The following is an 11,896-nucleotide window of genomic DNA, read 5'->3' on the forward strand; positions in this document are numbered from 1 at the left end:
CATTAGCGTCGAAGTCAACGTTCTGCTTTACATGTTTCTTTTCACAAAAAGCTAATTTAGTCCATTTTGGGGGTCAGAAACGTGTTTATAGTACAACCAACTGATTTTCTATTTTACTAAAGAAAAGACAAAGCTTGAAACATTTTTTTTCCGGAGAAAGAAAAGAGTCTATATTCACGTTTGGTAGGTTTAGTGCTTAAATCATCAGAGAACAAAACATTCTGTGAGTTTTGAAATATCAGTCAAAATGTTCTATCAGTTTCTATCTTTAGGCGCTACGGTGGGCGACTGGTTATCATGGTGGCCTCACAGTCAGAGGTTGTGGGTTCGATTCCGGCTCTGCCCCTCCTGTGCGGAGTTTGCATGTTCTCCTTGTGCCTGTGTGGGTTTTCTCCGGGTACTCCGGTTTCCTCCCACATTCCAAATACATGCATGATAGGTCGAGTGAACACTCTAGCATCGTCCCTAGGCGTGAGAGTGAGGCTGTCCAGTCCAGGGTGTACCCTGCCTACTGCTCGAAGACAGCTGGGATAGGTACTCCAGCAACCCCCGCAACCGTAGTGAGAAGCGGCTCAGATGATGGATGGATGAATGATTATTTACTAAAAACAAAAAAGTGTACCAGTTTGAACATTACATATGTTGTCTTATTATTTAACACAAGGTCCCAACTTCATTGAAATTGGATTTTTAGCTTTATTACAGATAAATTCTATATTATTGGAAAACAGAGAACTCAAAAATGAAATTTGGGTTGGGGGAAAACAATGCAAAACGAAAATGAACCTCAGATTGGTGTGGTATGACAACATACTAAAAAAGCAATAAACGGGGCGAGAGAACAAAAACACACAGAGGGGGGAAAAAAGACGCACACGTGCACTTGCCTCCAGCACCTCACACACGCGCAGACTCACCCGGCGGCAGCTCGCAGATTCCTCGGCGCAGAACACGTCCTCGTCTGCGGACTCGTCTTCCAGCTCGGGCCGCTCCACCACGGGAGGCACGGCGGACCCCGAGTCCCTCAGTGAACCCCTCAACATTTCCAAACCAAGGGCGCCGCTTGTTTGCTCTTCTGCGGTGACGCGAGACTGTCACGCTTATCTCCCAATGGCTTCCTGTTCTTCTTTTTGCCCGTTTTTGTTTTGGTTTGGATTGGTTTTACAGCTTATTGTTTTTGGAATAAAACTGTTTCTTCTCGTCGTGCGCAAGTGACTGCGCCATGATTGAAGTGACAAGCTACGGATATGCGTTCAATGAAGCGCAGGACAGTGCACTGACGTTGACTCGTCTACTTCGGTTCTCTTCTACTCTGACGTCACGCGTAATGTTGCAGGAAATAGTCTCGCTCATTTACACGTCGACTCTCTCTCTCGCGCGCGCGCTCTCTCTCTCTTCTCCTCTCCTTTTCTCTCTTCTTGCGAAATATTGATGTTAAACTGTGCGATACCTGAGATTCTGGTATTGGTCAATATCAAGTAATATTGGAGTCCGATTCGCCAATACCGATACCAAACACTGTTAGGCTCTGAAAATATTATGACATTTCAGAAAATTTACTGAATTAAATTCCATGTTCGATGAAAACCCAACTTTCTTATTGGGTTTCTTAACCATGCCATAATATGATATCCTCAAAGGAACGATACCTGGAAAGTTGCATATGCAGTAGTAATCTTCATAGTCATAGTTCCTCTGTTCCGCATTTAAGAAATGTCGGTTATTGAATATCCAAAGTGTCGACACCTCCCCCGAGCTCATTCGGTTCGTTATGACTGCACCGATTAGCTTGCTTACTTGTCATTTTTGCGGTTTCCTTTCCACTGACTTCGCACTGCGAGTCGGAGAGCAGGAAAGAGGAAATATTGTACACTCTGCTGGCTGATAGTGTCCTTGCATTAACTTTAATTTATTCTCAGATGGAAATTATGCACTAAATTTATCTTTTATGCTACAATAATACCCAGCTGGTAGTTGGAAAATGTCAAATGTAATATGCACTGTGTAAATAAGTATTTAAAAATAACTACTGTGAAGGCCATGTATGCATGAAAGCGAATCATTTACTAAAACGTAATCATTTAATCAGTTATGTTAATTATAATATCTTCTTATTTCATAAAACAATTTCATACAAGAAAAGTGCATCGAACAACAACAATGCAACTATATATTTTCTATACCACTCATTTGAAAGTGCGTACAAAAGAAACAAATTTTGTATTTAGTTTGAACTTGTAATAACCTGTAATAAAATGTAACAAACACATTAAACTAAAAGGCAAAATAACTTCTGCTTTCCTTTCGCCATCCTTGTTACTGTCATGCTTCCCCCAACACTGTCATTGGTGGCAAGTGTGTCTCATTATCATTTATTAAACTACTGTGCTGCACTAGATTTCGAGATTAAGGTCCATCTAGTACACCATTTGTACTCACTAATAACACAATTAAGTGCACTAACTGTCCTTTTAGTAAAAAATAAATCAAAAAAACTAGTGAAACTTTTGGCGGCATGGTAGATGCCTGGTTGGCACAATGGCCTCAGTGCAGAGATTGTGGGATCAATCTGGCCTTCCTGTGTGGAGTTTGCATGCTGTCCTCGTGCCTGTGTGGGTTTTCTCCGGGTACTCTGGTTACCTCCCACATTCCAAAAACATGCATGGTTGGTTGATTGAACACTCTAGATTGTCCCTAGGTATGAATGTGAGTGTGATAGTACGCTAGTACGCTCACTAATCAGACAATGCAACATACTTGTAGAATGACCAGGGCACAGTTGTGGGATGGCCGTCGTTTAGCGGTAGAGCTGTTCATCCAGTAACCGGAGGGTCAAGTGTTCGAATCAGTCTGCCCCATTTTATGACTGCAACATGTTCCCAAAGAGATTTCTTTAAGTTGCACTAACAAATGCAGTGCCGACCTGCATTTACGGAAAGTGATTTTGTGAAATGTTCCTGAGCCCATGCACACAAGGATGTCGGTTTTTGAAGCAGTGCCGCTTGAGGGGTCGAAGGTCACAGGCACTTGATGTTGGTTTCGGCCTTGCCGCTTACATGCAGTGATTCCTCCAGATTCTTTTGAACCTTTTAACAAATGCAGTGCCGACCTGCATTTACTGCAAGTGATTTTGTGAAATGTTCCTGAGCCCATGCACACAAGGATGTCGGTTTTTGAAGCAGTGCCGCTTGAGGGGTCGAAGGTCACAGGCACTTGATGTTGGTTTTCGGCCTTGCCGCTTTCATGCAGTGATTCCTCCAGATTCTTTTGATGATATTCTAGACTGTAAATGATGAAATCCCATATTCCTTGCAATTGTATGTTGAGGAAAATTGTCCTTGGACTATTTTATCACGCAGTTGAGACGCGCAGAACTTCACCCCATCTTTGCTTGTGAGTGACTGAGCAATCGAGGGAAGCACCTTTTATAGCCAAACATGCCATCACCAGCTGCCAATTTGCCTGTTTGCCAAACATTTTTAATCATGAAGTTAAGTTTCGTCCCAAAAACCTGGTAATAGTTAATCGCAAATTTAGACGATAACTTGTCACTGGGTAAAAATGAGTTTTCTGTAATTTAACATTTTTCCAGCAGAGGGCAGCAGAACTCAGCTCAGCCAAAATCACAACCCAGACATTGCCATTCTTTTCGTTCATATTTCTTTGCAAACATAAAGCAATGCGTCATGTATGTAAGTCATATCCATAAAAAGAGAAATATTTGTGGGCTCTAGGTAGCGCAAAGGTTCAATTAACTGTCTTTGTCATAACTGGCCCAAACTAATAGAAAGTCCATTTCGGTCATACCAGTGATTGGCGTTTAGGGCCTTAATTAGAAAAAAGCAGAAAATTGATCAATGAATGCATGGCCATTTTTGCAGTGAACAGGAAAAGAATGATGGTATGGCTACTATTTTTCTGTTAAGATGAGTTCAGTTCAAATTGGTGACTTCCTTTTCTGTTACATGCCAATTAGCTCTTTTTTATGATGTGATCTGTGTTTGTTTAGGCGCCATGTTAGCGGTTGAGATCTGGAGGCGTGTTCATTTTTGTTCATTCGTTAGTTTAATTAGGTGTTGCACAGAGAAAATCACAAGATTGCCAGGTGTCATAGTCGCCACTTCTGAAGGACACACTGGGAACTAAATTTCCATCATTGGGTTTATGGAAGACATTTTCCCACAGGGTTCTAAAAAGTAGGTGAGCAGTGATGCTTGAGGTCCCAGACCAAGGCCACTTTGACATCAATTTCAGTCCACAGCAGGGGGCAGCAGAGAACAAAATGGATGTACTGACATTGATAAGAATCTCATTTGTTATTCCACGAACGCAATAATAATCGCAATACTGTGTTTAGACTAGCGCGTACACAGATGATATAAACACGTTTTTGGCCTTAAATACTGTATGTCTGAATTTCCACCACATCTGTTTTTTAATTAACTTACCTGTTAAAATGTAAAATACGGCCAGAATTTTCTCATTAGCTCTGAATATGCGTCGTGGCTCAATAAAGGTTGGTAAACACTGCAATAAAGAAGAAATAATGCCCCTTTATTTCAGAAAAAGCGAATTGTGACCTAATTTTGACTCATAGTAGGGTTTTTTTTCCTAACGTTATTGGATACGTTTGAACACTCCGAGACTCAGCACATCAACAAGCTCTGTAGAAGCCTAAAACAATCATTTGAATCAGGTATGTTTGGAGTAAGGAGAGATCTAAAACAGTAACCGGAGTTCCCCACCACTACAGTAGATATTCCTACCCTCCACATTCAGACTGCAAGTGAGTTACACTTGTGCAAAATGGCCGGTGACTGATTTGACCACTGCCACTGTATACCTTAAATCTGTGTTACGCATAAAAAATGAAAGTGGCTCAATGGAGAAAACCACAACCAGATTCTGTGTCGACCCATTCTTGCGGTGAAGAGAAAACTGAGAATTATTCCGGAAATCCAAGTCGCCCTCACTTCAGCCCGTAAGGAGAAACAATTGTTGTGGAAATTGAAAAAAAAAATGCGCACCTCAAATGCCTCTAAAATCCTCCACTTGCGCTATTTAAGTGGAGTTTTGAGAGTATGCGACATAGTTTGAAATGTAACGGTAATTTTGACACATCGACTTGGAGGACCCGTCTAAATTTCGGACCATAGCAGCTGTTGGTGGCTAATTTGAATTAAAACTTGTCGGCCAGTCGAAGAAGGGGTTCTCCGAGTAACAGACCAAATGATAGGGTCCGGGGAATACAGCGCCGCGAAAAAGTATTTGCGGTCTTACCGAATTAGTAATTTTAGTAGAGTTTCTGTCAAAGTTTGCAATTAATGTGGCAAGTTGTGAAGGTGAACCTAAATAAAGTGAAGCAAGTAGACAAAGAGTGACCAAATAATTTATTCTTAACTAGAAAGAAAAGAAGACAAACAGGCATGTGGAATCATAATAAAACAATAAAGTAAAACATAAATAAATTTAACAAAATTCTAAGTAACAGCACTAGGACAAGGACTGGGAACATGACTACAGACAGGAACAGAGACCGCAAACATAATGAACTAACGAAGACAAAAAGAAACTATTAAAACCAATTCAACAAAAAAACACAGTTGATGACAGTTTTCCCACTTTCATGTTTAAAATCATCAAACACAAATACAGCATCAGACAAAGGTAACTCAAGAAAATATTTATTTATTTATTGATAGGGCGAATAGGGTCCAGCATGCCTGTGAGCGGATTGGATAACGGATGGATGGATGAATTGATTTATTAAGGAAAATGCTATTTGCTCCCCAACCTCCAAGATTGTTTTTTGTAATTACCTTCATTTTGTTCTCCATCACAACCCCCAAAACTACAATTGGACAAAAAAATCAGCTGCTCGAGTCATCAAGAAAATAATACTACTTAACTGGCTACCACGTAAATTCCAAATACATTTTAGAATCCCTTCTGCTCACTTACAAGGCCTTTCATAATTTCTTGCCACCCGCTTTCGCCCCGTTAGATGATCATTATCACTCCACCTCAGTTCTGCCAGCCTCACTCGTGTGAGAGAAAAGCATTCCGTCGCTCAGCTCCTTTGCTGTGGAATTGAAAGGGATCATCCAGCCGGGACGGTCCATTTTTCAACAAGTTCAATTTGTGTATTTTTGAAATTATATTAGTTTTTAATTTGATCAATTTGTCTTGGAGAAATCAATACCAAACTAAGGATTTTAAAAACGCCTCCTGGTACTGAGCATTATGGCCACGCCCTCTACCCCTCCCTCCATGTCTTGGTGGGAGTCATGGGAGGGGCCGATCACAATTTATTCACTCAAAGTCATTGTAAATACATCACTAATAACGAGACCAACTGGTCCCAAAATGTATACGGACATCTCTACTTAGGCCCAAGTCAGCCTCTGAAAACATCACAAAACAATTAGCCTTTCCATGGCTGACTTAAAAGAGAATTAGGACATGAGCAGTTCACGTACATTTTCTGACGTCTTGGCTGTTTTCTTTAATAAGTCACCAAAGAAAGCAAACACAATGCCTTCCGAGAGGCTTTCGTAAAGTTAATTGTTCAGGTTGTTATGTATTGAATTTTAATACATAAGCGTGAGCATGTCCAGACCACTCCTCCAAAAATGATGTGTCAAATACGGCCACACTCGGCTATGGAGTCAGCCTCCTTGCTGGACCTTTGGTGCGCTGAATTTTTGAAAGTGTGTCCATTCACCAATCCATTTTCTGCACAGAATATCCTCACTTGGGTTGCGCACTGGCGTGCTGGATGTTTTCAAAGTCCAACTTTAAATTTTAACACGGCGCAACAACGCGGTTCTGAAGCTCGCCATCCAATACTGACGTTCTCCAAGCGGCCCCTAAAAGCAACGCCACTCTGTTACCTTTTATACAAGTGCCAATGTTCTGCTGGAACTAAAACTGACTATTTTCTTTCCTTTTCAAAGCCAAAAACTCAAAACATACCCATTTATACGCCCGCCAGTCATGTTTTTACATTGATGTTTTTCCGTCTATTTTTACTTTGCTTTTACTGTTTCATTTTATAGTGTCTCTGTTTGCCACTTTGAGAGGTAACCTCAAATAAAAATGCAATCATGATTACAAATGCGTCCTTTCTGCTCCTTCCTAGTGCCATGTGCCTCCACATCAAATTCAGAATGAATGAAGAGCATGTTCACACAGCCAGAACCAGAGAGGACGAGGGCCAAAACAGCCCGTTTGAACACACAGTCATTGTCTGTCCCATTGATTAAAAAGCCAGAGTGCTGACTCTGGTGATCTGGAGCCAGTCTAATCAACGTCTGTGTCCGGTCGGCAGCTGCGAGCCGACCCCGAACCTCGGACAACCTCTACCACCCTACCCTACAACAGATGCGGCTGACCGGCTCAGTTGCTCTTGGCCCATGAGTATATGGAGCAACTAAGCCCCTGTGTTAGCAGGCCAAAGCCCTGCAGGATTAGCCTAATGCCACTAGTGGTGAAGCAGGCATGGGAAATAACCTTCAGGTTTTTGTTTTTTTATCTCATACATTTTGACAAAAGTGAATGAATATTTTTGGTCTTTTATAGTTGAGGTTGCGACCATAAGTGTGCTACAGTAAATTGAGATGAAAATTCGACTGCATGGTTATAAACGGCGCCCGTGTCCAAAGGCCCATGTAACAAAAGAGCATTCATATTCCAAAAATAAGGCGATAATTAGTTTCCATGCTGAATGCATCATAAAAGTTATTTTTTTTCACTTATTTGAACAAGTAAATGTCCAGTGCTTGACACATTAAATTAGATCACCTCACCATCCGGCAAAACAAAGCGGTTTAATGTGGACTCTTTTAAAGGGATCATCCAGCTGGGATCGTTCATTTTTCATTAACATGCTCAATTTATGTATTCTTTTATCAGGAAAATGATCTTATCTTGCATTTTCTATTTTAAGAAAAAGGACGACTGACTGCAAAGTCAGCTCTGCATGAGCTGCGGCACGAAGCCCCATGTCTGGAAGGTAAGAAGCCGATTGTGTTCTGTTAACCTTGACTGTTTAGTAATGTTAATTGCTGCCTCGATAGCTGCAATGTTGTCAGCCATGGGAGTACAAAGGTGCATATAAATTTGGGGGGCTATTGGTCACCGTTTCAGACTTTAGGTGACAACTGAACGTGTCAAGCCAAGCCAGGAAACAATCGTACAATCACACTTCCTTATCACTACTACGTGGACAGGCTGAGATGGAAAAAAAAAACAATACACACTTCAAAAAGGTAAATTCTAATTTATAGTTAAGCCTCTGGAAAATAATAAAATAATAAAAATTTGTGATCATTTCCCATGTTCTTTCTGCAGATGTGATATCATGTTTGCTCTCGTTGCTGACTCACAGAATTGCAACCAGAAATTTGGAGCATGGAGAGCACTTGGGTTTGAAAAATGACACACAAATGGCTTTCTTTCTACTCCAAGACTAATAAGTGATGATATCGTCATGTAGAGCGTGCATCATGCACACGAAAAAAGGAGTGTGCAATTTCATTTTTCAGACGCAAGTGGCAGTGGTGATTAGAAACTTAAAATCCTGCAGAGTGCAGCTTTCACATGAGTTGCTGACATTTAACTAATTAGAAGCGGAATGAGAAATTTCAACGTCTTTTCATAACCAAATTTGAGAAGGCTCACTGTGTTTCTCTGAGAAATTAGGAATCAATCAAGAATAACATTCTAGTGAATTTCCTATTTTTTGCATAGGAATGCTAATTATTACTCATTGTCAATTACTCGTACATTTTTGTACATCTTAGAAAACTAAGTTTGGAAAATCCATTGATACAATAAATTTAGCATTAAGAAATATAATTTCACTTGAAAATCATTTATTATCTTAACCACAGCAGAAACATGAAATTATTTAGGTAATAACCAATTAACATAGTGGGTGGTGGTTTAATACATTTGGTAAGCACAATTGTTAGACAGCAACTAGCGGGCCTCGTACGTGGTATTGTTACTCATTTGTCTAGCTCGTGTGTTTAATTTTAGCGAAATGTGACCGAGACAATGAGCATCTGTGTTTGTTTTTCCCCATTTGTGTGACCCGGACCAGAGAAGATAACCAGAGTACCTTGAAAGAACTCAAAGAACAGTGTTAACCTTCCTTCAAAAAGGCCAAGATCAGCATAGTCGAATGCAGAAGCTATTTTTTTTTTTTTGCTGAGACAAGAAAGCTAAGTACTCAGCCACTGAGACCTAATGTTTGATATTGCATCTTTTCTTTGAATATTTTCAATGAATCAGGTTTTCCGAGACAAAATGGCAAGTTGACCATTCACGCCAGTTGACTAAAATTAGGACGCTCCATTGGATATCTCCTTGAAGTGAGTAAGCATGCATAACTGACTTTGATGTAAAACCAGAGCTCAGTTCAGTTTGCTTAGCCCGTTGTCATCCTGTGTGCTTTCGTTTGTATAATTTTATACTCGGACACACAAGGGGCAGCGATGAAAAGACAAATATTTTCCTGGTTAAGTTTTGACTATGGAGACGGTTTATATTAATAGGTTTCCTGCTGAGTTATGGAGCTACAAGAAAAAAAATGGTTGACAATGACAGTACAACCAGTATGTCATTCTTCCGTCAACTTTTACTTGCAGGCAGCCCAGTAAACGAGGCAATCATTGATACCCTCCAAGTAAGGCAAGCCAGAAAAGGGTGAGGCTCAAGATCTTAGAGTTTAGTATCCACGCACATTAAGGAATGGACTCTCATTTGGAAATCAAGCATCCAGTCCAAGTCACTTTAAGTTAAGCATTATTTGAAGTGTGGATTCAGTGGCCATTGTCCAAGTAATTTCACAGTCAACACAGCTGTTTACATTTAGAGGATTTTATGCCTCCTTTAGCTGGTAAACTTTATGGAGATTCTGATTTCATATAAAGTACCAGTGTTACTCCCCGCTGCAACACACCTGATTCAAATAATCAGCAAGGTCTGCAGAAGCTTAATAACGACGTGATTATTTGAATCAGGTGCGTTGCAACAGGAAGGGATGAAAAACAGACAGGACACCGGTGCTCCAGGAACAAATTTGAAGACCCCTCTGCTTTAAGGTCAAAGTAAGAAAAAAAAAGCCAATATATTTGTACACTTTTGTAGTTGATGAGTAGATAAAATGTTTGCATTCACTTTTTCAGCGAATCTCTTCTTCCCTAGCCCAACTATGTCTCTAAATCTACACTTGGCCCAGGCACCCGTGTGAGACAATACAGCGCTGCACATTGCTTCCTGGCCTTATTGTATTGGTTGTGCCTTCTACATCAGGAACAGTTTGTGTTGGCAGCCCCGGGTGTCTGGCGTGTAGGTGGCACTGAGTCACGCCAGCCCCTGGATCCCGAAACCCCCTCCAGCCCCAGCCCCAGCCCCAGTCTGTCCATCCTCAACTCAAATTCTGCTGAGTGTGCTAAACACAACATGACATAATGCCATTCCAGAGGGATCGTGGCTAAAGCCCCTCTTTCTGGTTCTCAGGTATATAAAGAGGATGCGGCCGTTGGGCAGAAAACACCCGGGTTACTCTTATTCCCTCGCTCTTTTCAACATCGTTCTTTCATTCACCGTTCATCGTTCTTCACCTGCTGGACGCTAAGCTGAGCAGCCATATTTAAACACCTAAGCCAGGCCAAGCCAAGCTGTACCAGACCAAAACCTCTCCACAGTCATTATGGATATTGCCATCCAGCACCCCTGGTTCAGACGTGCCCTGGGCTCCATTTACCCAGCTCGACTCTTCGACCAGTTCTTTGGCGAGGGCATGTTCGATTACGACCTCTTTCCCTACACCGCTTCCACTATCAGCCCCTATTACAGACAGTCACTGTTCCGCAGCTTTTTGGATTCTTCCAACTCCGGAATGTCAGAGGTAAAAACCAAGCTGGAAGTGCACATTTGTCAGTCTTGAGTCACTTAAAATTCCATCTCGACTATTACATTCTCCAGGTGAGGTCTGACAGGGAAAAGTTCACGGTTTACCTGGACGTCAAGCACTTTTCTCCTGATGAGCTGAGCGTGAGGGTCAATGATGACTACGTGGAGATCCAGGGCAAGCATGGAGAAAGACAGGTGAGTCATAGTCACTTTTTTTTTAGGTTTCTGCAAATTTGCGTGGTCTTAACCCCTCTGTCTTTCAGGATGATCACGGTTACATCTCCCGTGAGTTTCACCGCCGCTACCGCCTCCCATCCAGCGTGGACCAATCCGCCATCACCTGCACCCTCTCTGCTGACGGCCTGCTGACACTGACCGGGCCAAAGGCCAGCGGAGGGAACGAATCCGGCCGTAGCGAGCGCAACATTCCTGTCACTCGTGATGATAAGCCCAACGCTGCTGCCTCTTCCTAAAGGCTCGAGTGGTGGGCGTCGACCAAATGGGATGGCAGGCTCATATCCTCCACTCATTCTTTTTCTTTTCCCTTATAGAGGACACATGGGTCCTTCCTGCTTCAGTCTTTCATCTCAAGATGATTCTTAGCACACTTCTAGAGTATCACTAGTAGCCAGGTTTGATCAAAAATGTCCCTGTGAGGATGCTGAAATTAAGGTCCTCATGATTGTTTGGCTCACAGCTAATGTCACACATATCTTGTCACAGATTTCAGCAAAGTTATTAAAGGCCCGACTGCTTCCATTCCTGCTCAGACCCTTTCAACCTTCTACTCCCATGTCTCCAATATAACCTGTCTTTTAGTCTATGCCTTGTTCACTGGATACCTCGATACTGAGGAGTCCATGCGAAAGAAAAAACATAATAAAGCTGCAAAATGAACAGAAGGCTACTCCTGTGTCATCAATTGCCCTGAAGGATTTATGTAAATTCAGTGTAAGGAAACCAGAAAAGGAAA

At 41.7% G+C, this 11,896-nt stretch overlaps 1 protein-coding gene across 1 annotated transcript; it reads left to right on the forward strand.

Moving 5' to 3' along the window:
• The first annotated feature begins 10,427 nt into the window (after window positions 1–10,427).
• Window positions 10,428–11,825, forward strand: cryaa (crystallin, alpha A). Its single transcript, XM_088292010.1, has 3 exons — window positions 10,428–10,918; window positions 10,996–11,118; window positions 11,187–11,825. Exons 1-3 carry the CDS (start codon window positions 10,721–10,723, stop codon window positions 11,394–11,396), a joined length of 531 nt encoding a protein of 176 aa, XP_088148136.1. The 5' UTR covers window positions 10,428–10,720; the 3' UTR covers window positions 11,397–11,825.
• The last annotated feature ends 71 nt before the right edge of the window (window positions 11,826–11,896 follow it).

The sequence above is a fragment of the Idiotropiscis lumnitzeri genome, chromosome 3 (assembly GCF_059441095.1).
Source record: "Idiotropiscis lumnitzeri isolate Australia: NSW breed Sydney's pygmy pipehorse chromosome 3, RoL_Ilum_1.0, whole genome shotgun sequence".
In the NCBI taxonomy this organism is placed as follows: domain Eukaryota; kingdom Metazoa; phylum Chordata; class Actinopteri; order Syngnathiformes; family Syngnathidae; genus Idiotropiscis; species Idiotropiscis lumnitzeri.